Raw genomic sequence first — 25,740 nt, 5'->3', positions numbered from 1 at the left:
TTTGCTAAAGAAAATAACAATACTTTGAACTAATTGTTTATATATCTAAATATGTAAACTTCTGCATGTTACTGTTTTTCGATTTTGGAACCTACCCAGAAATATATGCAGGTAGTCGCCTTTATGTGCAAAATAATCATGATTTGACAAATATATGTCATCGTGGTGGCCACGCAGTAAGCAATGCTTGTGTGGAGCACGCGGCAGAGTCGACATTATTATTACGCTTGGAGAATAGCGTGGGTTTTAGCCCCGTGCAAATTCTACCGGGCAAGAATAAACTGCGACGGGTCGAGGATGGTTTTATGGGGTTATGCTGGGAAACTCGGTTCTTAGACTAGAAAGAAGTATAGGAACCAGTAAGTATGATCCGGGATGCTTTCTGCGTAGGCATGTGACGAGAAATAGGAGGAGAAAAGCAGCAGTCGCTATACTATCGTAACCCCCACCGACCGACCATACTTGCAAAAATCCCGTTTGCAATTCCTAGGAGTCGGAAAGTTGGCTGACTAAGCCAGAGGTCTGAATATTGGTTTCCTTCGTCAATAGACTGTCTGCGTTAGGCGAACGAAGAGCGTATTACACTCTCTCGCACTTATTTTACACATTCTGTACTCGCTTACTCACCCGACACATTTCACCAACTGGTACAATCAAATTCTGAGAATTGTTGCTACAACACTATACAATTTGTAAGGGCGTTAACTCAATTTCGTCTTTTAAACACTCGGGCACTGATTTTAACCAATTTTACCAATTTTTCACTGGTTAAATAACAGAAAAAGTGAGTGAAAGCATACTTTCACCTCTACTTAGTTTTGGGAATTAAGTTTTACTCTTAAACGGCTGCATGTGTCTATCCACGTTTATTGAATTTCCTGATTATAATCCTGGGAGAATCAAGCATCTTCAAGTGAATAATAGTATTAAAACGGATCAAATTCAGCGTTCAACATTGCTCAACAACAATGGCTTCAGATACACAAATAAAAGTTGCTACGAGTAAAAACTGTAACAGACTGAGTGGTGTGGCAATCAGTGGCAACACAGGCGTGGAAGAAGACACTTCCTTCGTGTTTGACCCAGCACTTGCGGATAACATTTCCAAGGACATTTTTGACTGTGACGGTTACCTCCAAGTGAACAGCCAATTGCCATCCGGCTTCGTTTTCGACAACGGAGAGTTCAAACAAGCACGATGGTTCCTGCATAATCCGGGCGGCTGACTAGGTCACACTCCTCCCCTCCTCCCACCTGAACCATCCGCATCATCAGTCAGCAGGGGTCACTTCACCTCGGCAGAAAAAGTTATCCATTGCCATCTCGGCGGTCCGACGACGTTCGGACCCCATTTTTGGAGACCCATCCGTTCTAGATAGCATTTTTACCTTTCCGGTAGACAATCTTAACCAATTTTAGAGAAACAGACTCATAAATCACGGTATAAAGTGGTGTTAAACAATACCGAACGTAATCCTATGCAGACATGAAAATTTGCTGTTCCATATAATAAATTTTGGTGTAGAGTTACGTTCATTGTTACGTGCAAGATAAGTGCGGCTGTTAACTGTGCTGGGTGCTAGTTGCGAGCTGAACTATCAACAGTATTGAAATTATTGTGGTGTTGAATGCGAATCTGTAATTCAATCCCGAACTCACTCGCTTCATTCCTTTAACTCTTGCCGTTCTTGCTACCAATTCCAAACCGTACATGCCCGTCTACACATCTCCTCCTCACCACCACCATCACCCACCACTAACTAACCAACCAACTCCTTAAGTACATTACTCAGTCAACTTAATTTATTATAGACGTGGCGTTTTAAGAAAACTCGTAAGAGTGGTGACAAACTTTAGGACAAGTACAAACTGCATGTTAAAAATTAAAAATTGAGTTCAATATTGTTTCTGGCAATGGCTCGCACGACTCAAAGATCGACGGCAAATAGCTTGCAGGAGAAGCTAAGAGCTTGGTGTTATTCGTTCTACTTTTTCCTGTTCCGGAGGACGATTGGTGGTGGGAAAGGCCGATATGCCGACCAAGAGGTTGAACTAATTCGAGGTTTGTAAGCTTCTAAAATTACTGTTGTATGAAAAGGGGTAGTTTTGATAATTCCGGGTCGCACTAAATCATCGGGGACATGGCAATTTGCAATGACATGCAAAATTATTTTCTGCGCGTTCGTTTGCTTTCCCTTCAGAGAGAGAAGACAAACGTCTGATTTTGACAGAACGTGTAATGACATTTTGTATTTTTAGCACACAGCGTAATTGATAGTTCATTATGGAGTCAATTGTCTTTCAACTTTCCCCAATAAGTTGTCGCGAGTAAACAATTTCCAGTTCGAACTGAATTAATCTGGATGAAACGCTATCGTGAGAATGGCGAAAGAAAATGTTATTGATGTCATGAAGATTGCTCGTTTACTTATCTGATGAATCCCAGTTAATTACTTACTCGAAGGAAAGTAAAGGCATTTGATTCGCAAAAGCTACATTGATCCATGACATGCAGCTTGCGTGAATTCATAACCCGAATGCATTCAGTCTCAATTGTGATGTTCATGCTGCTGGTATTCTTTTTGAAAACAAAATTAGATTTGATAAGATATTGCTTTTTCATAAATTTATATGTATTTGTAGCGTCAAGTTTATTTCCATATGTTTAAGTGACCCTATACATATTTAAATATTACCTACTTGGCTTCATTGTTGAGGCACCTTTCGTGCAGCCTTGATTGATGGGCTGACTTGCAAGTTAAAAACTTATGGATGATTTAGGGCGAGGTCGTCGAGGGAGTGGCGGGGTTGAAGGTGGAGGAGGTGGGAAAACAGGAGAGGAGACATGTTCGGAGACATCTCAGTATTCGGACTACCTGAATTACGGGGAGGAGGATGAGATGGAAATCGAAGGCTATGCACGCTCGAGACCGAAGACGACCATTACCTGGTAATCGAGAGCTACGAAAATAAATAAATAGAAATCTTTGCATGTAACACATTGGTTTAAAATTTATCCATATTTAAAAAATATGCAGGTTTTTCATCATCATCACTCTTGGATTGCTTAGACTTATCTTCCATTGGTGGCCAAGGCTAATGGTGAGTTAATTTTATTCATAATTAATTTAATCATTAATTTAGTAAAATTAATTAATAATTAATTTCACAGGTCTATGCTACTCATAAGCGCGTCCCTCTCGCAGCTGCAGAGAAGGTTCTGATTATCGTAAGTCCAATCCCATTTTTCTTCTTTCATTAACTGAATTGCTGATATCTGGCATGTTTTGGAAAAATCAACCTGTCCTTGAGGCAAATTGCTAGAAATTTCATTTAAGTATTCATGCACTTTCATTGAATCATTGCATGGACATTGACAACAGAATTTGTCATTTTTTATGGGCACATAAACAATCAGCTTTCACACATCAATAGAGATTTACGCCGTGGGCCAGGTTGGAGGACAATTAATTTGAACTCCTATTCCCCATTTTTAATTTCCAGGAACAATACCAACAGAAGTATAAACGTTATCATGCCAAGAACGTTTTTACTGTTTCAAGCCAACTGTTCAGGTAAGGAAAATTGATTCATATTCGTATGAAAAGCATTCCATTATTTAGATCAATAAAATATCGGATCGTATTACAACTTGTCATTAAAGTTAGGCAAAATGGTAAGTGACAAAAATCTGTTTGCGGTACATATGGCTAGCACAAGCCTCTCTTATCGAACTAAACCCGTGCTGCGAATGGGTTAAATTTTAAATAGTTCTATTTGAGCCACGATCAACACGACAAAAGTCTTTATTGCTTCGTCTACAAAATGGAACAGTCAGTGCTTAATGACATATTTATGCCTACGCTTATTCTTGCTCTATTTATATGTACGTGTACATACTTGGATTTTTATGCTGGAATGCATTGATACTGAAAAGATCGTAAAGTTAATATTCCAAGAACTCTGATTGTAATTCTGGAAGCATAGTTTACACATTCAGTTGAAGCCCAAGATCATATCATGTTCCAAGCCTAATGTTAACGTGGCATTGGGTACACATCCGGCATACAGTTTGATTTCAACAAAGGGAGCGGCATAAATATTTGGACCAACGTTTAAATAATGGCTTCATAAAATGGCGGACAAAGTCCAAACGATTTAATGGCTCGGTATTCGCGAGTCACAATAAATAAATCAATATTTTTTATAATGTGCTCTTGTCGCGGGTAGAAATAGCTCAAGTTTTATAGTGTCGGCATGCACTTATTTTTTTCCAGTGATTTAAGTACGCCCATAATTTAAATGTAGCAACAAATGGAAAAGTCTACGAGTCGACTGACGCAATTAATATTAATTCGTCCATGATTTATTAATGGTGTAAACATGGGGAAGACGACTAAAATGTGCAGACTAAGGGCGTAAATATATAGATATGTACTTATTTTGCTGTCAAGTTAACCAGGGCCTGTCTAAAAGTAAAGCCTAGTCGTTAGCACTTTTGTTAATTAGTCTCAGCTTATTGTCAGTGAGATTCGGAGTCTTTCAGCCAGATAGTAGATGACATCAATAAGTAATTAATTGTCCAATGCCATTTTGGTATTTGGACCTCATGCATCTTTCACGACTTCCGTCGGATTAAATTGGAAACCACGCCACAGTACTGCGTCCATGTCTTCACTGCTCTTTTCAATTTTCTGAAAGTGGCGAATCTAGTAATCATTGCGAGTGAAGTGCATGATTTCATCCCGATTCCAGCAATCAGTAAATTGCGACAAAGACCATTGATTCTGAAGTCAAGGTTTTCGTGACATGCTAAACTTTTAAATCCCCTTCGATTTTACATATACCCAAATATATAAAACTTGCATAAACTTGTTGCTTCAACCCACAGTGTCTCGCCGTTTGGCACGGATTGAATAAAATAGCATTTCGGCGTTGCAAGAATAATATGTACGTACTCGACCCTTGCAAACTCCCAATTGGAGCGTGATTCATTCGAGTATTTATTTAGGGATTATGTTCTTTCGAGTACAAAAAAATCTAGTTGTTTACATAAAATCTCATTAGCGAATGCAATAGATTACCCTATTTTAAAGACCGATGCTGTCGTTACTACATGTGCAAATATGCATTGAAAAATGCACAGACTTTCTGGAGCTTGGCTTTTGGAAATGCTACTTTGTCTCAAGTTAATTTCTACGGTGGTATGTGGCTTAAGGTACATAATAAATTTACATGTATGAAGGAAACATTCATATACTGGGACAAATTAATTGTCATTTTTAATATAGCTGCAAGATAGAGCACATTTAGAGATACTTTTGAGCACGAATGTTTCTAAATCTAAATAACCTTTCCCTTCCGCCCACACGAGTCTAATTTAATTTTTCCAGTTTGTTAGCCTTGGCATAGATCCATAATCCCATTGGACCAGGAAATCAAAATAAAGTCGCTCGCTGTTTGTTCCATCGGTTTTTTATGCACACATAACAGCATGCCCGTTTGAGCAATAAAACAAAATAGCGACTTTAAAAATTAAACAAATAAATAAATGGGGACAATGAGGAGGAGGCGTAGACTCAACTTTTTTGGTTTTCATAAACAACCTACTTATTATTATTTCCCAAATCAAAATTTAATTTAATTAGCAATATTAACTCTCGGTAAGTATGAATAACAAAAAACATAAAAGGAGGCTTGGGTGCAACGTGAGATTTTGTATGATGAGTAGGTTTGCATGTTTATTACTACAAAAATACAAGTAGCCAAGACTAAAGATCTAGCACAATTATTTAGACGGCATATACCTGCACTACACTTATGCACTAGTCTAATCTTCGTTTAACTGGAACAACGCGGAGGCTCGATGATCTAACTCAGATTCCTTCGTATGAGTTGAGGTGTTGCAAAATGCTAAGGACAACTGTGGTTGACAGAAGAGAGCATCGTACGTACTTTTAAGAATATGATAACCTCTCCTTTCGTATGTAATAGATTTCAAAAATGGCCTTCAATTTGCTAACCATCATCTCATCTCATGATGCATGAGTAAGATATGCATATATACTTGTACGACGTAGGACAGAATATCTAAAACTGAGCCAAAAGAACAGCTCCTACTTGATTCTGTTGCAGGGTTTAGATTTAGACAGGTCTATTTTTACATTTAAAAAGTCATATGGCAAAGCCAAGCCGTCACAACAGCAACGAATGACAAAGCTCACATGTGAAGCAACTCTCACGAAGAACCGTTACATATTTCCTCGATTTTTGGAGTCACAAGTTTTCAGCCGTTTTCAATCAAAATGATAATGTATGTAGTCCATGAGTTGAACGGAATTCTAACTGCTGCGCTTTATGCCTATTGGTTATTGTCATATACTGGACGCTACCTACTTGTTTGATATACTACTCATGTCGCGTGCAATGGATGCTTTTATTCGCTGCATTGATTTTTCACGACAATGATGGAGCGGTGGTTGAGTTGACTGATTGGATTCCTTGCAGAACAAGACTTGACGCTGCTGAGTCTCAACTTCCCAGCGACATTGAATCAACGACACATTCTTCGTCGTTGAGAATGGTTGACGAAGATGAGTCGCTGGACAAAGACGGGACGACGATGGGCGACATGGTGGTTGACCAAAAAGTATCAAAGCCTGCTGGTGGTGGTCGTGGTTGGTGGTGGCGCAACGCTTTTTCAGATTTTTTTCTCGGACGGTGTCATGGGTTCCTATCTTCTGTAAAACAATCTTCTTCAAGGTATATCCTTTCATCTCAAAGTCTAACTACTTTTTTTCTGAGCTGCTTTCTCCCCGCTTTACGAACGTTCACCTGCTTCACCCACAAAGCTGACCAAGTCCTGAGAATATGCAATACATGCTTACACAGTGCAATGTCTTCTTTACTTTCTACTATTGCTTAGCATCATGAGTGGCTTTGGAGGATGAGTTTTCTTCCTTGTGTATCGACGTGTATGCTTTTTTCCAGTTTCTCTCACAACATGAATATGTATATTTCATCCCAGAATAGATGCATACATTCGCCTATTAGGTGAATGGACTAAAAGAAGCATATGCAGAAAGCTGGTGTTGTTTTAGAATTGCATGTAGATACCTAATTGCTTCTAAAGTCGATGCATAAAAGAGTTGTGCATCGTGCAATGGTTATTGTGGTAGTACATCAACATCACTTGAAAGCAAATATAGATCCACTCATTCAACTTTCACCAAAAATATTTGCTGCATGAGTTAATTATTGCACTAATTATTAGCAGTTTAATTTGACTTACTAATTTTATTAAAACATAAATTTATTCGGGGCTAAATTTTTTGCAGAACCAATCAAATTTTCCTCGCAGCAGGATTACCTCAGGACCAAATTAACGAAACTACAAAAGCATGGGATCAAAAACTTGAACAGGAACTACTCAACATTGAATTTCCACAATTAGCCATTCCTAAAGGAGACGGGAGTATCAGAGGTAGTAAAGTCGACTTTCTCACATATTGTTGCGTATCATCTTTGACAATGATAAATCGCCAAAAGCACAAATACATGCATATTCCAAGCATCACGCACGAATATAGATACATAAATGGCATCACTTTTGTTTTCAGAAACGCAAGCTGTGCGACTTTTTACGTGCAAAAAGCTTCGATATTTATGGGACGAACAATATGGGGCATTTTGCAAATTACCAGGATTTGACTGTGCAAATACGCATCAACTACATGAAAGCAGTGGACTCTCAATTTTTCAACAGTGTCAACGGTAACATTTCTCAAACCCCATTTCAAAGCTTGTCTAATTGTCTCAAGTAAATATACACACAGCAGAAACTTTGATAATAAACTTCAGTTATATGTCCGCAATTTTGGCCGAGTCAAAAGCCAATCACTTGAATTACTTGACTCGATAATGTTTTGGAACTTGAGGAGAACACAAGTATTATTATTGTTAAATCGATCGATCCCATTTATTTCATGTTGCAGGTGCAACATTTCCTAGGATGAAATCAAAACTTGAATTATTTATTGTGTAAATAGATCAGAATTATGGGCAGTAGGAATTTTCTTTCTCCCGTGCACGAAATAAAGGTCGATTCGGACATTGATAGTCATCATAATTGCAATCAATATCCTGTACTTTTCAGTGCACAATATTGTGCTCGTCCTATAGCGTTATGTATGAGTTATGAATATGTAGGTAAACACAGCTTACCACGAGACAAAGTATTAACGACATGTGCTTGTAGTATTTGGTTATATATTTTATGTGTACGAGTTTAATTATTTATTCGTTAACAGGAGACTGATTTATGGAAATAACGAGATCAAAGTCGAAGTAAAAAGCATCGTCAAGCTTTTGTTTCTTGAGGTTCTCAACCCATTCTACGTATTTCAAATATTTTCTGTCAGCCTCTGGCTCTCTGACAACTATATTTACTTCTCTATCGCCATAATTGTCATGTCAGTATTCGGAATCACCTCAACAATCATTCAAACTAGAAAGGTATATTATTTTTCTGCTCCTATGAATACACGTTCAACTCCAGGAAATGCGCACTTCCGTCCTAAATAAATGATAAACCTTTCGAATAATATACTCGGAGCAATTTCTAAATTGATCTGAATTGCTGCGAAATTCAGGTTAATTGTAAATTTGCATAAATCTATTTGTTAATTTTCTACCCACTACTTCTCCTTGCAATTATCTCTTATTTGCAATTACCTTGTTCCTTGCAAACATTTTGATACTCGATAATTTACAGAATCAACAAAAGCTAAGGACAACTGTCCAATCCTCTGATATCGTGATGGTGTCCAGAGGCGGTGACGTGTATGAGCCAATACCAACTGAATATCTTGTTCCTGGCGACGTGATCGTAATAAATAATGGTAAACAAACAATTTTGCTGCATTGATATATATATATCAATAAACTACTATATAGTAGTTTATTAAATATGATTTAAACATAATTCCAGGTCCTCACGGGTGCACAATGCACTGCGATGCTGCTCTTCTTTCAGGAAATTGTATTGTCAATGAAAGCATGCTTACAGGTAAAACAATCCCACCAAAAATTTGTACATTCTCCCAACATGTGTGTCACCGAGAGAAAGCTACAATACCCATCGTATGCTTTCTGCATTTTCGACATGAATTGCGCAGTTGGTGTATAGACAGGAAACTTCTTTGATCATTCGGGAGTATGTGTACATAAATATCTAGAAGATATTCAGGGACACTTGGACTATGTGCTGACTATATGTGTAGAGATGAATTAATATCCATTAGTATTTTCTCTCTCATCTCGGATCTCAAACTGCCAACAGACTCCTAGCTCCAGCTCCCAAACGCCAATGTGCGTAGTACCCTTGACTTGAGAAAGATGTGGGAGAAAGCAGCGCGTGATCTTGAGCTATTAATTTTAGGAAGAGTGCATGAAATTTGGGATCAAACTCCTTTCTCTAAAACTCTTTCCATGCGTGTTTCCAGGAGAGAGCGTTCCTGTCACCAAAATCCCGTTGCCCAACAGACCAGATATCGCGTACAATGTGAAAGAACATGCTAGACACACGCTATTTTCGGGAACTACCGTGATGCAGACACGATACTATGGCTCGGAACGGGTCCTGGCTGTTGTCCTGCGTTGTGGTAAGCCGAACAAATAAACTACATGCCTAATACATAAGAATTGTTACATGCTCTTCAAAGTTGAAACAAAATTGAAAACTTGTGCATACATATAATCGTAGCGAAACAACAATGTTTTCCTCTGACGTCTGATTCGCGATCAATAATAGAATCGCGACTGACTTTATGGTTGCGACGTAGCAGCCATACACAAGTGAAACTGAATTTAACTTTTCCAATTTCCGGTCCGGATGCATGGTTCATTACTAGATAACTTTAGGTCATAGCATCAACATGGTTCAATTTACAGGAAACATTTAGTACTAGCAATCTCTGTTCTGTCAGTTATATGAATATTTCCTTTCTCCCCATTTCTTACTGTTGCTAAAATTCATGGTTGTTTTGATGGTCAGTACTTATGTAGACAGAAAATGAATACAGACTTGAACAATTTCTTTACTAGTACGAACAGTATTTTTCAATATGCGTCCGAGCCTGGTTTATTAACAAATAAAATTTTGTTTTGGCCTACAATTTATTAACAATTGATTTTCAATTTTTATAAAATTATTCCATGATGCAATTGTACATGAAGAATACCGAAAAGAAGTAATAAATGCTTAATTTGTGTGGCTATCGGTCTAAATTTTATAGTCTTTCGCCAACGAGAGAAGTCTAGAGAAAGTTTATAATAATAAACTTAACAACATGTATGATCTTTAATCTGAGATAACCGAAAGCGACGATTTCAGCCTCTATTTCTTAAAAATGTACTTTTGTCTTACTTTGCCCCTTTGTCTTGTTAACCAAAAAGTATCGTTATCTATGCAATTGGAAAAGTGAGAATGTTGAAATAATTAACTGAAAAAGATAAAGCTTTCGCAACCATCAATTGTTTATGAATTATGCAGGTTTTCTAACGGCAAAGGGAAGTTTGGTGAGATCAATATTGTAAGTTACAAACGAATGCAAGTAGTATAATCTAGTGAGAGCCAGTTATCTGGTGTTAAATTAAAACACATGGTCAATGTCAATTTGAAGGTATCCTCCTCCAGTGGATTACAAATTTGAGAGGGATTCCTACAAGTTTGTTGCTGTACTTGCTTGTATTGCTGGAGTAGGGTTTATCAACAGCATATTTACCAAGGTGGGTGGACTGAAAATAGCACATACAACTTTCTGTAATGCGAATATAAAAAAAATGTCTCCTTTGAATGTACGTGTTTTTAGCTACGCCATGGAGAAACTGTTCGAAACATTATTGTTGACTCACTGGACTTGATAACAATAGTAAGTAACCATTCATAGTATTTATTTAATTCATTTGAAACAAGCACATGACACGTAGAAGTATCTACACAACAAAAGTAATAACAACCTTTCCATCACCACCTATCTCTAATTGACTAACTTCCTTCATGACCAGATATGATTCAAACAAAAAAGAGTACATAGACATGAGATCAACAAAATTAATAGCACCCTCAATATGATTCAACTGCTTTGGCATTCCCTTCACTAGGGCCCCTTTGTAGGTCTGACCGACCATCTCTCCAATCTTCAAAGCTGAGTGAGCAAGGGTTTCATATTTATTGGCAGCCTCCTCCATTTTGCAAAATTCCGCTTCTTCTGCTTGGCTGAACTTGGTACGTTTAGTACTGGAAACTACATTTTGCAACAACTTCGGGATAGGGCTTTGAAAAATGACCTCGTGTTCATCATCTGTGAATGAATCCATCCCCGTTTCAGCCTTTACAACATCATGGTATGGAGATTTTGCTCCAGCAGTTCGTAGTTGTATGCAATTTTGTACCCCCGTGTAGAATTGACCTTTATCGTTTCTTCCGAGATAGACATACGGCAGACAACGATTAATTTCTCCTGATACGCCTGGTGGAGTCGAGTTAGCAGACTCTTGAACTTGATCTCCCTTTTCGAAGAGCACCCCGTTGTGATTCAAAAAAGACTTCACCCAGGTTAAGTCAACCCCAACGAAGAGAATTTTCGAGTTCAACAGTGTAGCACCTCCTTTTATCATCACCATCAATGACACAGCCAACTGCAATTATAAAAATATACATTTTAATTAATGGTGACAGTCATTATCAATATGTAAAACACTTACATATACAGAAGCACGGAGTTTGTTGTTGTCATCCTGATAAGGCCAGCGTCCTATGATCCGAAAGAAAGTCTCTTCTTTACTGGCACTTTTCCTTACAGCATATTCATAGAGCTGGATATTTTGATTCCGTAATTCCGTCCCCCCATCCATTTCTTTTCCTCGCCACAATTTCTTAGCCCCACACCCAGCAATTTTTTTTCGTATTTCACTCTCAGTGTAGGGGTGACTTGTGGGGTCAAGGTTTAACAAGGCCAGCACAGGGGGAGTAGCTCGCATATCTTGAATTAATAAAACTTCTCTGGGGGCATGAGTCGAACAGAACTTTCCAACCTATAAAGTAATACAAACGTGTATTATCTTATCATAATTATAATTGCAATCATAGTTATTAACGATCATGATTTCATTTACCTGACACACTGTAGTACAAGCAGAAATGCTACATTTCTGCTGACGACCCGACCATCCATTGAATTTCCACTCAGTCCCAACTTTTTTCATTTTCACCACTTGTAGCAACCCATCTACCAGTTGCATCGCAATCTTGTCATTATTATAAAACACTTCGAGGGGGGTGTACTTTTCCGTGTCATTCTTGGATTTTTTGACGTGACTAGCCCACTTATCACTCAACTTCTTCCTCTCGTCCGATTCCCAGAAAGATTCCATTGTCCCCTTATATCCACTATTGTCAATCATCCCCTGTAACATAGCTTTGATGATTGACTCCGCTTTCACTTTGGTGGAGGTTGACGGAGATTCGTCTTCAATTTGTAAAACTACAAAAAATACATTATTATTATCATGTCATTAAACAACAATTTTTATAAGGAATTAACTCACCATTTAATTCAACATGTTCTCCTTGAGAATTGCAAGTCATTAAATTAAATGGGGCTTTTGACACGGGCATATCCACCAAAATCCTGATCCGTTTGACAGGGACTGGATTTTCCTATAAAATAAAACATTTTCTTACTCATTAACAACAACTAAATTAGAGTATCAACCTTACCTGATTACTATCCTCCCCCGACTTATCCATTTTCTTATTTTTCTATCTACAAGTATAATATTTTTGCACGGTGACGGGGAGAGAGAAAAGCCGGCTGAGTGACAAAAGTAAACGAGTATTTACTTGCCCGCGATTGACTAACACTACGGGGGGGGGGAATGATATTATTCATATGTGATGCTTTATGCAGATTATCATATATTATCATTAATATTAATAATAATATTATATTATTATAATAGGTGGTTCCCCCTGCACTGCCAGGTTATTAACCAACGGAAACGGAATTTAGAATTCTATGTCTGCCTGCTTTAAGAGTATTTAATTCCTTAACAGCTGCCATGACCGTGGGGAGGCTATATGCACAGCGACGCCTTCAGAAAAAGGGGATTTACTGCATTAGCCCAAGAGCAATTAATGTTTCTGGATCAATTGACTGCGTTTGTTTCGACAAGGTTAGTGTTGTGTATTTTACTATTTATTTGGAAATGTCATTTAGTAATTTATGGAAACCAAAACTTGTGTATGTATATTATACAGAAGCCAATTCACACTTGTTTTTTAGCTCAAATATTTATGTCATTCCATAGTTTATTGAAGTCTGTGTCTTGACCATAAAACTGGAAATACTGTATTAATACTGCAGAAATTAGCCACCTGTCGTTCCTTTATAGGTGACCTACACGAGCTGGAAATCACTAGTCCTTGTTTTCTCTGTTTTCTATTCAGCTGAGTGCACACTACTAGAAATAGAACATGTCTGATCAAAAAAGCTATTCATTAGGTCCTCTCAAGGCTCAAAAAATGAGCGAAATGAGCAATGAGCAGAAAAATAAAAAATCAGATTTTTCTGCTCAAACCTTGAACGTACCACTTTTTTTATCGATCATAATTCTTGAGAATCGTGATCTTTATTTGTGGGAAGTTCAATTATTTGTTTATCATTTTAATGGTTCTAAATTCAGTTTCATAATTCATACAATTCCGAAAATAACTGAACGTCAAGAGATATGAGAAATTTTATCATTGTGCATGGCTTTAACATGGCTTTTAATGGGTTTCAACAACAGGCATTGTGAAAATATTGCAGGAGAATTAACGAACAGCATTATCTCAAATAATTCATTTTATGTAGCAGCAATAAACAATTTTATGTATAAATCAAATGCTTAAAATTTAGATGTAATAGTTTCCAATTTAATTTTGAGTTCCAGTATTTTTATTTCGGCTTCGCTGAATCGTAATTTTATCGCATTGAAAATCATTAGATTTGATGTAATTGAAAGAAATGACCGCACTTTTGTCCAGAGTTTCGTCTTTCTCAGGGTCAATCCCAAAACCCGACTGGTTTAACTTCTCTTTAGTCTCTGTGTACGTTTTAAGAAATCTGTCAAATCCATTTTTTATTTGACTTTCTTCGCAATTAAGGGCAAAGCATCTTGGAGACGACGAAGGAATTCAGTGCGGTTGGTCACCTGCTAAAATATTTTTTTGCGATTAAGGATTTGGTTATTCAAAATTACATGTGGATAACAAATTATCATTTACCTTACCTTAAATGAGGTGTTATTGTTGACGACATAATATGCCATGTCAATTTTTACTTGTGCTGTCCAGCGAAATATTTTTCGGCCGCCTACCTCCACGACGCTACTTTTGTTACAACAAATTACGGGATTTGCAACTTTTTCGACACTGGTACGCTTAACCTGGGTCTTGGGACCCATAATGATAAAGAATATGTGAGAACTTTACTTAATTTTTAAACGAAAAATTGAAGTAAACAAACAACTGATGTGCTGATGTGGAGCAGAATGAGCAGGATTATGAGAGAAAAAATCAACCCAAAACTCGATTTTTTTGTTGAGCAAGAAAATCTGATTTTGAGCGAAATCGCATGCGCACAGCCGAGCAGAAATGATCAGAATGAGCGATGAGCAGAAAAATCAGATCTTTTTTAGAGCTTTGAGAGGACCTATTAATATGCTCTTCATGATTCAGGAGTTGAGTCTGTTGAATTCTGTTAGCTGTTTGATGTACATATGTATTTGTATGAAAACTCATTGAAAAGTCATAAAGGAGAACATGATCCATTTGATGAAAATCTATTCATCAAAGTATTTAGTTTTTTTATACATAAAGCTTGAGTGAGTAGCATGGATCATTACTTCATATTCTGTTGTCAGACTGGGACGCTGACAGAGGAGGGGTTGGACTTGTGGGGGGCTGTTCCATCCAGCTGTGAAACGAGGAAGTTGGACGATGAGACGTCCGAAGACTTTGCGACGTTCCAAACCCCAGTTCGAGAAGTGAGCAAACTGGCACCCGGACCATTGTTTATCGGAATGGCAGCTTGTCATTGTGAGTTAATTAATGTTTTGTCGTAGGATTGACTTCTTCCAAGAAACGCTTAATTTTCCTTAACTGAAGTGAAATGTATTTGGTTGTGAAAGCCGTTTTAATTTTTAAAATTTCTCGGTAGTTATATTTATCAATCAAGTACATAGATCTAGATCAGTGAGTTTCAAGTACAAATTGTAATAAAGTCCATGCGACAGCAAAAGTATCACTTGGGGTGAAGTGAAATTTGAGATTTTGTTTACCTTGACTAATTACATCATTGCATTACAGCCTTGACTTTAATTGACGGTACATTAATCGGCGACCCATTGGACTTGAAGGTATTAGAAAACTGATAATTACTTATAGTAAGGTTATCAGCTAATAGAAATACGAAAATTAAATCGGTATAAAAATAGATGTTCGAGTGGACGGAATGGAGTTTGGAAGAGCCAGGAGTTGCAGATAATGAAAAATTTGATAAAATTGCTCCAACTATTGTTCGTCCTAAACAGAGAGAAGTGAACGATAATTTGAATATTGTAAGTTACTTTATATATTTGGACTAATATTGAAAGTCTCTCACCAATTGGTTTTGCAAACTATGACGTTCCACCATATATATTTAAGGCATTGATTTTGTATGCACTATATCGCATAGAAGCATACTGATACATATATGTATCTGTCAACTGCTATACATTAGTCTTTCATTTAATTTTCTATTTCTTAGGCTGGAGACACGGAAGTTGGCATAAGTCATGGCATAATCAGACAATTCCCATTTTCCTCGTCGTTACAACGAATGTCGGTCATTACCCGAACATTGGGTGCGTCTGAATTTGAGGTTAGTCTACTTCTCTATCCAACTTGACTGACTGTGTACAGCTCTTAAAATTGCGTGTTTGTTAAGTACTTGCTTCACATGATCATTTTAGGAAGAACAAATTTATCTTACCTTCTTTATATTTTTCACAGCTTTACTGCAAAGGATCTCCAGAAATGATTACGTCACTCAGTCGAAGAGAAACAGGTAAATAAACCTCAGTTTTGCGCTACAATGTATAACATGTTTGAAAACAAATGTGAGACAATTCGTTTTCGCATGTTTACTTATTTCCATTTCCTGACAACTTTTTGTAGTTCCCAAGAACTTCAACTTAGTTTTGGAAGCATATACTCAAGAAGGTTTCCGAGTGATTGCCATTGGGTACAAGAAGCTTGGTCTCAACTATGCAAAGGTATAAATGATATTTTTCCATCTTAAATGGTCAACGTTGTTTCCCTTGTCTTCATATTTAGTTGCACTTTACAGGCTCAGAGAGTTGTTCGAGAAGAAGTGGAAACAGATCTGATCTTTTTAGGCTTGATCGTGTTAGATAATCGCCTAAAACCCGCCTCTAGCACGGAGATGGCTACATTAAAGAAAGCCGGCATAAGAACAATCATGGTGACCGGTATGTTAAATACAATTTCATGAGGCTCTACCAATCAACACTTTCACTAAAGTTTGTGAAATCCTGCAATTACAGGAGACAATATGTTGACTGCGTTGTCCGTAGCAAGGGATTGCGGAATGGTAGAACAGAATGCGAAAGTCATTGTCATCAACGTGGAGATGGATAAAAAGGATAAGAATCGAAAGCCTGCAATCTCTTTCTCAATTGTTAACAAGCAGGTGTGTGTTGCTTTCATTTTATGCACATAAATTTTCTATCTCTTTGATATTTCTGGTTTTTGTTATGAATACAATCTCGTTCTGGGAGTAATGAAATTGCATTCATTTTTGTCCTCCTTGCACAGATTGTCAGCGGAAGTCAGAGCCCTGTGTCGATGGAGAGTGGAGCTAGTTGTTCCACCATTGAACAGAATTTAATCAACATGGAAGCCGCTTTGAACCGATATCACTTTGCTGTCAGTGGGAGTGCTTTCGCTGCAATAAAACTCCACTATCCTGATCTGCTATCCAAAGTCTTGGTCCGAGGAACCGTGTTTGCTCGAATGAGCCCAGATCAGGTAAGAATCAAAAGCCGGATTCATTTATTGAAATACCAATTTTATCTCAACAACATGTCTTTTATTTTCTTGTAACAGAAACAGCAACTTGTGGAACATCTTCAGGCAATACAATACTTTGTCGGTAAGCAAACATGGCCATGTAATAAAAATAATGATAGTATCAAGTTCATATTATCAACTATGTCAACGAAACGGGGTGCACTGTTCCTAAGTATTATCAAAGATAACGTTTCTATCATCTCGTTCTATCTCTTCCTAGAAAGTATGTAGTAGATCTGCGTCATTGGCTTGGGTTCATTTGAGCAATTTCATTGAAACGACCGTTGACAAGTGCCAATCATATTATGCAGATTTTGGTCTGTGGTTCTGAATGGAACAAATTGCGTGCCTTTCATCCAGTTCTATTAATCATGCTCAACATAGTCGGACCTAAATTCAAAAAGAGTTCGACAACCGGGAGAGGACGTTTCATAGACATCGTTGTCTGCTAAATGCATACACATTTGTTGTATACACATACGATTCTTTGACATTAGACAAATATTTTTAGTACAAGTTAACAACTCATCTAGCGATGTTAACGAGGTAAAAATTCAAACTCAAGTCGTAGGAAGTATGATCGTCGAGATTATTCATCCCAAGTCAGCTCAAACACAAGATCTATATCATTACATATGCACATCACAACACCACTTATTGTATCTGATTTCAGGAATGTGTGGAGACGGTGCGAACGACGTTGGTGCACTCAAGGCCGCTCATGCCGGTACGCTGAATACTTTTCAAATTAAAATCAAATCTTATTGGGAATTAAATCAAGTTCAACTTTGTATGACAGGAATTTCACTTTCTGAGGCTGAGTCATCCGTGGCGTCACCTTTCACTTCCACTGAATCTAATATAAAATGCGTCCCTCATATCATCCGAGAGGGTAATAAAGTGTTGCCTAATTACCTAATTGCATTCATTTTTGTACATGACACTAACGATTTCCTTATATGTTGCTCAGGTCGAGCCGCCCTTGTCACCAGCTTTGGTATTTTCAAATACATGGCAGTGTACTCTTTGACTCAATTCGTCTCCGTTATCATTCTGTACACAATTCAATCGAACTTGGGTAAGTTTAATTTGCATTATTTTAGTTTATTACGTATTGAGAATCGTACGAATTTATTATGTATCGAAATTTGAATTGCGTAATCTAATTGATTCTGCAATTCGCAGGAGATCTGCAATTTCTGTACATTGATTTGTTTCTCATCTCCATCTTCGCCCTCTTTTTCGGCCATACTGAACCCTACGATGGACCCCTTGAGAAGGTAGAGAAGCACAAAGATATTGACTGTTCTTATATTGTTCTTATTGTATGTTCTTATATTGTTCTTATTGTGTGTTCTTATATTGTTCTTATTAACTTGTTCTAAGCAACCTCCATCTGCCAGCCTGGTTTCGGCCGCACCCATCATATCCATCCTCTGTCACATGGCATCCATCGTGGGCATCCAGAGTTTTGCGTTCGCGTTTGTCCAGTATCAGTCCTGGTTCAGCCCCTACGTTCACAAAGAAGATGAGTATGCCAGCTATGAAAACTATACGCTCTTTTCTGTCTCAACGTTCCAATACATCATCATGGGTAAGCAGAAGTATTTTTTGGTGCCGTATTTATATAATAATTGAAAGGCATCTATTACTAACTATTACCAATAATGCTGATGATAATTAATTAAATATTGTTTTCTAGCCATCGTCTTCTCCAGAGGAAAACCTTATCGAAAATCTCTACTGACAAATCACAGATTATTGGCTGCTCTAATAATTCTCACCTCGTTCACGGCCTACTTGGTCCTCAGTCCATGTTCTTGGCTGGTGAAAAATTTGGAACTTCAACTCCCTCCGTCATACGAATTTCGGTTTACCCTGCTCGTATTCGCCCTGGTCAATCTCATTACTGCGATAATTATAGAACATGGAGTCGTCAATTACTTTGTTGCAAAGAAATTTGGCGTCGATCGGACAAATGGGAAGAAAGAACATGCCCGCATTGAACGAGAGCTGGCGGCTGCAGGGAGCGAATGGCCTCCATTGTCGGATGCATTTGGTGTGGGGGACAAATTGAACCCAGAGAGCGGTGTCACTAAAGGACTTCATTATGGGAACAATGCACGCATTGAGAGTGATGTCGAAAAATATCGACGACACAGTATCACGTTGACCATTCCTGTTCCAAAGATGGACCAATGTAGTCGCCCTCGAAGCCACAATTCCTATGTTATTACGCCTGCTAGTGAACCAGGAGGAGGATTTCATAACAACCATCATGATCAAAATGACTTCAAAGTTGCTGTAGACATATTAAATCATAATAATGGATCCCTCTCCTGAGGCCGCAACAAATGCAGGACAGTTACGTTATTTATTATTTATTGTAAAAAAAATTTCCAACTAGTATACTTTTACCGTAACTTGCAATCACTTTTAATTATTACGTGAGGTTTTCTTGTACAGCGTAGTGTAGCGAGATTTTAATATGCATACAAATGTATTTTCAGTTTTATTTAAACGGACCCCAAATTTATCAATCATTGCATTTGGGAAAAGAAAAACAAGTGTAAAATATGAAAATGATCAATCTTGTCGATGGTTGGTAGAAAAACTTTTTTTTCCTTCAAGAACAACGTTTATTTATGTAGTAAAAATTAAATACTTGGTCATCGTGTTCATTATAATCTATAAATTTATAAATATTCCATTGATCCAGCTCTTGTTCTCGACCTACACATTAGTTTTAACTACGATTTATACTACTATATACTAGAGAATCAAACAATGTTGCATTAATTTTGTACATGAACTTCTGAATTAACTAAGGTGAACATATTTTTCCATCTAAGGCTGCGAATGTTCTTTGGATCAAATCAAATATAAATATAAACACAGTGGAATTAAGTATCAATACATGTAAGTACATACACATTGTCATTATTGTTAATGATCTGATATCCTTTAGGGAAACATAAATCGAACCTTTCAGACGACACAAACCTCTCGTGTGGACATTTAGTAAAATATACACCAACCAACCAATTTCTAATGTGTCTATATACCTACATACATACATGATGGTGTTCCTCTGATAATAAAACTTACTAAAGTAGCATAAACTAATGAAATATGTTTACAAGAAAATATAGCTAACTAGCATAGAATTATACAGTCAGAATGTGTCAATTGTTGTGAAAGGCGTTAATTAAACATGCAAATCAATAAGCATATGTAATTTGTTTTTTTATTATTGCATTGCATATTTACATACGTATGATCACTGATGATTACATTTATTTTATATGTGCACATATTCACATGCGTATCTGCTCAACCCATACGCTAGCTTCTTGTCTTCTTTTCTATGGATCCTGGTAAAGTTGCTGTACGAGTTCGTCGGACATAGGTTCTGGAAGTCCTAGAAGTTGTTTCAGAGGTATCTAAGCTATCGGGATCTTGATTGTCCTGTTCTAACTCCTCCTCCCAATAGGATAGCAGTCGATCTAATTTCTCACGATGGGATTCCAGCTCGGACGAAAGTTCTTGGAAATTTTGCCTCAATTGTTGAACTTGGCGATCTTTAAATGTGTCCATAGTCAATCTGGGATCAAGTCGTTGAAGCCCTTTCAGAGCAAAGCTCCCATTTTCATCATCAGAGAACATTCCGAACGTGGATCTGTTGCTAAACATGGCCACGTTGTCCTCTTCAAATTCGGAAACCTAATTAATGATTTTGCAATTGTTATAAATTATGCAACACGTCTCGAGTTATGATGATGATGATGACTAACAATATTGAATTCTGCAGGTGTCAAATAGGTTTTAAGTCTGTGATCATTTCCTAATATTATTTTTGGTCCATCTTCCTCATCAAGTTGAGTCTCCAGCTCCTGTTCGCACAGGCAGGATTTGATTTTCCGATAAAGCCAGATCAGTATTTCGTACAAATGAGAAATGATCATGAGCGGTGGGGGCAGCAGATGTTTCCCTTCCACTTCCATTACAAAGTTGAAGCGTTGAAATAGCCAAACCTCTAGTGACATTGCGTCTACTTCAGCGTACACCCCATTGAATACGGCGATTAAAACGTTGACGATTAAGATGTTGGCGACCATCATATACACGGCCCAGATCAACGGTATAATCCAATAACCCACAGGGCACTTTACTAATTCACCTTCTCCGCACTGGGGAGATAGAGAATCCGACACGGATTCTCTATCTTTTAAACATCATCAGTATCTTTGGGCCTAGAAAACGATGCACCTCCATGTAGCGATATAATCTGTTACACATGTAGCGAATTAAATTGGGTATGGGCTGGAACTGCTGAAATAATCACGTCAAACTTAAGTAGCTGCATACCTGATATTCCAGTATATACTTGATACACGGTAAATCAAAATACCGTGTTCAAAATAATAGGTATGCCGGAGGCAAACTCCGACCATGAAAAAGGAGACTCCAACAAAGTCAGTAATTTGCCAAATGTGGGATCTGAACTCTATAAGTTTCTGAGCTACAAAAATATAACCACGTTAAACATTCCTCAAATGAAGTAGCATATTAAATACATACGATAATAAAGTTTGATGTAAGGAATAAATAAATTTGTAATTTACTTACCGTAGTTGAGTGCATCAATTAGTAGAAACTCGCGACAAACTTCTAGACCTAAGGAAATCAGGTATGCGACGATATATATTTCTACGAAATGCAAACGTTTCGGATCTTGTGGAACGAGAATTAGGTAACCGAGTAAAATCACAAATATCAAGTACGCAAACTGCAAATGGAAAATAGTTTTTAGCTACATTTCAATTGAATATTTCGTTTAAATACTGTTACATGGATTTTACCGCATGCCGATAAAAATTTGTGATTGGAGCTCGTTGAAATTCATAAAATTTTCGGAAGTATGAGAGAGATTGCTGGGTGGTAACGAAGCTGGAACGCTGGCGTTGGCGTCCTGGTATCTTTGGAAAAGAGGGAGCACTTTTTATTTCCGTTGGAAAAATGGACCTCACATTATCAGTCTGAATCACGACGTGGGAATCGGTCATGTTTTCGTGTTTTTCTATTAACGCAAAATGCTTGATAGAGTCAGGGTGATGGGTTGCATGGTCCATGTGTTTCGAAACGCGCATATTTTCATCAGGCTTGGTAGACGTTTCGTGTCGATGTCTGTGGAAAACATTTCCAACAAATGTGCTTTTCGATTTGGATTCATACGTCATAAGACTTGTGCCATCACTCATGTCGTCATCAACAAAATCATCCATGATACGGCTATGCGTGGGGTTGAGTGGTTTATCTTGGTGTGGCAGCAACTTGAGCTCTTCAGTAGATTTGAATTCCAGAAAAAATATAATAAAGGGAAAGAAAATTCCACCCACAACTTTGAGAGTTGAGTAGGATTTGATATTCAGAGCCCCCATCCACAGATCACACAGAAGTACTTGACAAGATGGATGACCTAATAATGACTTGTGATTTCCAATCACTGCTAACTATGTTTTCGAAATCAGTGAGGTAATTAAGGTAAGAACCGTAATAATGAGAAATTAGCAATTCTTATACCTGAAGGTTTGTCATCTTGCTCCACCGTTCCAGCTCCATCGTAAGCAGCTGTCTCGATAGTTTTTGATCTTGTTTGAAGCATGAATCCACAAGTTCAACTATTAATTAAATCTTTGATATTATTAACGAGTCGATAGTGTAATACATAAAGTAATGCATACAAGAAATATTTTCCCAATCTGTAGCGTAGTTTTGAAAATCGACAGCAAGATTTGGGTTTGATTTCTCTACAAGTTGTTCCGAAATAAACTTGTTTAATTTTATGGCAATCAGGGACTTGGTCAAACCGCCTAATAATAACAACAATAATAATAATAGTAGCGGAAGTAGTAGCCCTTGAGTTAAGAAATATGCTAAAAATACCTTGTCCGTGACGCCAGAGCAGGAGAGCTAACGCGTGTCGTTTAGAAAGAACGGCCCAGACAAACAGATCGTCGAAGGGATGAGCTAAACTCACTTCCTTTTTCGCTTCCGTATTCTCGCCAGCATAGTTTAAGCCCAAATTGGACATAGTGGTCATTGCGTTGGACATCATGTGAATATAGCTGGACTTGTAAATGTGTCCCATTGCGTGGCTAATCGCGACGCCAATATCCTTCAGAGAATGCAAGCATTACATTTTGCCCTGATGTTATTGCTTCGATAATAAATATTAATTACGAAATCATTTGTACGTGAATTGTAAATTTAATTTCTTCCAGTCTGCTGTCGATTGGACCTGTCTTGCGGGATTTGAGTTTCGCCAATTCAGCAACCAAGAGTTTGAGAACGCGAGAGTGTTCCGTATTGTAAAGTATTTCCAGCCTGGTCACAGTCAGGAATCGCTGCATGTTTACGCCATGCTCGAGCAACAGGCTCACAAACTCGAGGCGATTGAACACTAATGCCTCCATCATGGCCACTTCCAAGTGTTCTATAAAAGCATCCAAGTTAGTTTTTGAATAGGTTATAGATAAATATGTCAAATAGGTCATCAATATTTAAACTACAGTAAATTAGGCTTTCCATCTGTACCTGCAGACCACTCTCGACCATATACAAACACTTCCTGTAATTCATCAGTATTATAGCGAGTATTATATTCGATTTATGTTCATGCTACTAGTAGTTTGCAGCCTTTATCGAAAGCTCAATATTAAGTGAAATTAGTAAGAATTACTGACCGATTGGGCTATGTCCACCCTATCCCAAACTAAGGTTAAGAACAATTGTTGTAAAGGTGTAAAGTGCTGAGACCGAAATATTGAACCGAGAATCACCGTGTCGAAAGGTTCATCAGTCAAATGCAAGTTGTAAATGGTCACCTTAAATTGATTTCCAAATATCATAGTAAAAAATGAATAGTTGGAAATAAATTTTTAACTCTAGTAGATTTGCTCTTACAAGATTTTTCTTTTCAATAATTCTTCTCACTTCCGCAAACAGGACGACGCATTGTAATGCATTTACGTGATAAATACGCATCATTTGAGCGTAAATTTCCTCCCTTAAGACTCCAATGTCTGTTTCTGCAGGAAGTTGTTGAAGTCTTTTTAAAATCCACGATATAAAATCAGCAGTCCTGCCAGATCCGGCAAAAACGACGACGGGAGTTGGAGGATCATCATGAAGATAATCGCCAATTGATCGTAAAGTAAATAAACCGCCTTCAATGACAATGCAAACGACAGGAATATCACACCCTCGACCTACATAAGTTTGCATATTTCTAATGAATGTGTAAAAATAGCGAAAAATAGCGTATTTATTTATGTATTACTAGGTCCTGTAGGATGACGGGAGATGCATTTTTCTAACCTTCGGCGAAAATATGTTTCTCCTCCAATTTTGCCAATACTTCCATTATCAACCAGCAGAAAATTATTGTGCTTTGGATTGAGGCATTTAAATTTCGACTGGGCATGTTCTAGCGGATTGTACACTTTGTCCTTGTTCTTGACCAGAAGCTCCTCACGATGTTCGACCAGACCCCATGGAGCTATGGACGAGAATTGCAGCTAGATTTAAGCTCGGAGGATTTAATTGCTGAGTTTGTATGTACACCCACCGATACCCACCGTCACAACTCTTGTTCCCTTTTTGAAAGTGGTATTCCTCTCGTAATGCAGTGCCATTCCAATATGTTTAGCAACACCATCATTTAGTCCGGCTGAAAATATATGTACCTCTCATTCATACCCACTGCATTAATGATCGGCCACTTTATATTTTTTTAAGTAGGGCACATGTAAAAATCCAAGCGTTGCATGATTTGGCAGCCCGAACTAGTCCCACTTGCAGAGCTTTCCCTAGACGATCTGAGAGGTGAAAGTTTGTCGAACTTCCTTGAATTGTAATTAACAGTTTGGGCATGGGAAGACCCCACACCATCGTCATAAGCTGTATAGCCAATTCTGGACTTGTGTCATAGCCTACTCTTACAAAATGTGCTGAAAGAAATATAAAGGCAAGTGAAGTTATGTCGTCACTCCTTCCAATAATTTAAGCTTCAAAGATATATTTTTTACTAAAATTATGTAACATGATATACTAAATAAACGTTATATTTTACCCTTATTTGGATGATGTTCCCCTTCAAATATTACACTACCAAAAGCATCTGCACAAAATTTTGCGTATTAACATAATCATGATTTTACCCTTGATTTCGGTTTTGGTTCGTGGATAATTTATTCATATCGTTTTACCCGTTGGAAAAGAACTTGTGTTGTGGGCAGGTGTCCAGATGGAGTCCAAGCGATGCAAATGCTTCACGTTAGCGTGGTAATTTTTTGGATTTCCACATTGGCATATATTTTCGTCCTCCACGGTAGCAATGTAGGAACTGCATTCACGCTTCGTAATATTCAGCTCGATCCATTTTGGAGGAAGCTGTGCAAGTACGTAAGGAAAACAAATTGCACTGCTTATCTTATATGTAATTTATTCAAGAGTAATAACATGACATTGCATACTCTGATATCATTGGTGCCAGCCAT

At 37.7% G+C, this 25,740-nt stretch overlaps 3 protein-coding genes and 2 long non-coding RNA genes across 8 annotated transcripts in view; 1 reads left to right on the top strand and 4 right to left on the bottom strand.

The window, feature by feature from the left end:
• Window positions 1–20,408, top strand: part of LOC110847884 (probable cation-transporting ATPase 13A3) — a 23,054-nt gene extending 2,646 nt beyond the window's left edge. For 2 of the 4 annotated variants that reach the window (XM_022094917.2, XM_035850138.1), the window contains exons 4-35: window positions 2,782–2,950; window positions 3,039–3,102; window positions 3,173–3,229; window positions 3,505–3,575; window positions 6,508–6,762; window positions 7,338–7,483; window positions 7,620–7,773; window positions 8,310–8,514; window positions 8,774–8,900; window positions 8,990–9,067; window positions 9,504–9,662; window positions 10,553–10,592; window positions 10,683–10,788; window positions 10,872–10,931; window positions 13,024–13,045; window positions 13,118–13,236; window positions 14,968–15,142; window positions 15,413–15,462; window positions 15,541–15,663; window positions 15,855–15,968; window positions 16,100–16,154; window positions 16,265–16,362; window positions 16,437–16,578; window positions 16,654–16,799; window positions 16,925–17,137; window positions 17,216–17,261; window positions 17,853–17,906; window positions 17,979–18,071; window positions 18,150–18,257; window positions 18,365–18,459; window positions 18,566–18,773; window positions 18,882–20,408. In XM_022094917.2, the coding sequence (XP_021950609.1) occupies window positions 2,782–2,950; window positions 3,039–3,102; window positions 3,173–3,229; window positions 3,505–3,575; window positions 6,508–6,762; window positions 7,338–7,483; window positions 7,620–7,773; window positions 8,310–8,514; window positions 8,774–8,900; window positions 8,990–9,067; window positions 9,504–9,662; window positions 10,553–10,592; window positions 10,683–10,788; window positions 10,872–10,931; window positions 13,024–13,045; window positions 13,118–13,236; window positions 14,968–15,142; window positions 15,413–15,462; window positions 15,541–15,663; window positions 15,855–15,968; window positions 16,100–16,154; window positions 16,265–16,362; window positions 16,437–16,578; window positions 16,654–16,799; window positions 16,925–17,137; window positions 17,216–17,261; window positions 17,853–17,906; window positions 17,979–18,071; window positions 18,150–18,257; window positions 18,365–18,459; window positions 18,566–18,773; window positions 18,882–19,522 (4,193 nt within the window). In that variant the 3' untranslated portion in view covers window positions 19,523–20,408. Of the gene's footprint in view, window positions 1–542; window positions 2,063–2,781; window positions 2,951–3,038; window positions 3,103–3,172; window positions 3,230–3,504; window positions 3,576–6,507; window positions 6,763–7,337; window positions 7,484–7,619; window positions 7,774–8,309; window positions 8,515–8,773; window positions 8,901–8,989; window positions 9,068–9,503; window positions 9,663–10,552; window positions 10,593–10,682; window positions 10,789–10,871; window positions 10,932–13,023; window positions 13,046–13,117; window positions 13,237–14,967; window positions 15,143–15,412; window positions 15,463–15,540; window positions 15,664–15,854; window positions 15,969–16,099; window positions 16,155–16,264; window positions 16,363–16,436; window positions 16,579–16,653; window positions 16,800–16,924; window positions 17,138–17,215; window positions 17,262–17,852; window positions 17,907–17,978; window positions 18,072–18,149; window positions 18,258–18,364; window positions 18,460–18,565; window positions 18,774–18,881 lie in introns of those variants that run through there. The other 2 variants (XM_022094918.2, XM_022094919.2) reach the window with 2 other exon arrangements.
• Window positions 10,930–13,113, bottom strand: LOC110847885. Its single transcript, XM_022094921.2, has 5 exons — window positions 12,782–13,113; window positions 12,610–12,721; window positions 12,178–12,545; window positions 11,767–12,096; window positions 10,930–11,700 (listed from the first exon to the last, which is right to left on the bottom strand). Exons 1-5 carry the CDS (start codon window positions 12,809–12,811, stop codon window positions 10,996–10,998), a joined length of 1,545 nt encoding a protein of 514 aa, XP_021950613.1. The 5' UTR covers window positions 12,812–13,113; the 3' UTR covers window positions 10,930–10,995.
• Window positions 13,235–15,495, bottom strand: LOC118435047. The gene is made up of 3 exons (XR_004834452.1): window positions 15,385–15,495; window positions 14,822–15,290; window positions 13,235–13,524 (listed from the first exon to the last, which is right to left on the bottom strand). It is a non-coding gene; the product is annotated as an uncharacterized LOC118435047 (long non-coding RNA).
• LOC110847886 lies at window positions 13,965–14,784 on the bottom strand. Its single transcript, XR_002547707.2, has 2 exons — window positions 14,335–14,784; window positions 13,965–14,259 (listed from the first exon to the last, which is right to left on the bottom strand). It is a non-coding gene; the product is annotated as an uncharacterized LOC110847886 (long non-coding RNA).
• LOC110846936 (transient receptor potential cation channel trpm) lies at window positions 20,266–25,740 on the bottom strand. Its single transcript, XM_035849175.1, has 18 exons — window positions 25,717–25,740; window positions 25,450–25,633; window positions 25,314–25,361; window positions 24,988–25,191; window positions 24,810–24,911; window positions 24,522–24,740; window positions 24,146–24,450; window positions 23,926–24,066; window positions 23,777–23,810; window positions 23,437–23,675; window positions 23,126–23,357; window positions 22,924–23,052; window positions 22,763–22,860; window positions 22,042–22,692; window positions 21,809–21,968; window positions 21,548–21,701; window positions 20,974–21,415; window positions 20,266–20,902 (listed from the first exon to the last, which is right to left on the bottom strand). Exons 1-18 carry the CDS (start codon window positions 25,738–25,740, stop codon window positions 20,525–20,527), a joined length of 3,744 nt encoding a protein of 1,247 aa, XP_035705068.1. The 3' UTR covers window positions 20,266–20,524.

This window comes from Folsomia candida, unplaced genomic scaffold (genome assembly GCF_002217175.1).
Source record: "Folsomia candida strain VU population unplaced genomic scaffold, ASM221717v1 Fcan01_Sc003, whole genome shotgun sequence".
Taxonomy (NCBI): domain Eukaryota; kingdom Metazoa; phylum Arthropoda; class Collembola; order Entomobryomorpha; family Isotomidae; genus Folsomia; species Folsomia candida.
This window is presented reverse-complemented; position numbering and strand designations above follow the sequence as displayed.

Excerpts from the sequence above, each read along its gene's own strand:
- LOC110847885 (XM_022094921.2), bottom strand. The coding sequence starts at position 12,811 with ATGGATAAGTCGGGGGAGGATAGTAATCAG. Across the intron at positions 12,097-12,177 it reads CTTGTACTACAGTGTGTCAG|GTTGGAAAGTTCTGTTCGAC; the intron begins GTAAATGAAATC and ends ATTACTTTATAG. Across the intron at positions 11,701-11,766 it reads AACTCCGTGCTTCTGTATAT|TTGGCTGTGTCATTGATGGT; the intron begins GTAAGTGTTTTA and ends TTATAATTGCAG.
- LOC110846936 (XM_035849175.1), bottom strand. The coding sequence starts at position 25,740 with ATGGCTGGCACCAATGATATCAGA. Across the intron at positions 25,362-25,449 it reads CACAAGTTCTTTTCCAACGG|ATGCTTTTGGTAGTGTAATA; the intron begins GTAAAACGATAT and ends AATTTTGTGCAG. Across the intron at positions 24,741-24,809 it reads AGTTGTGACGGTGGGTATCG|CTCCATGGGGTCTGGTCGAA; the intron begins GTGGGTGTACAT and ends TCTCGTCCATAG.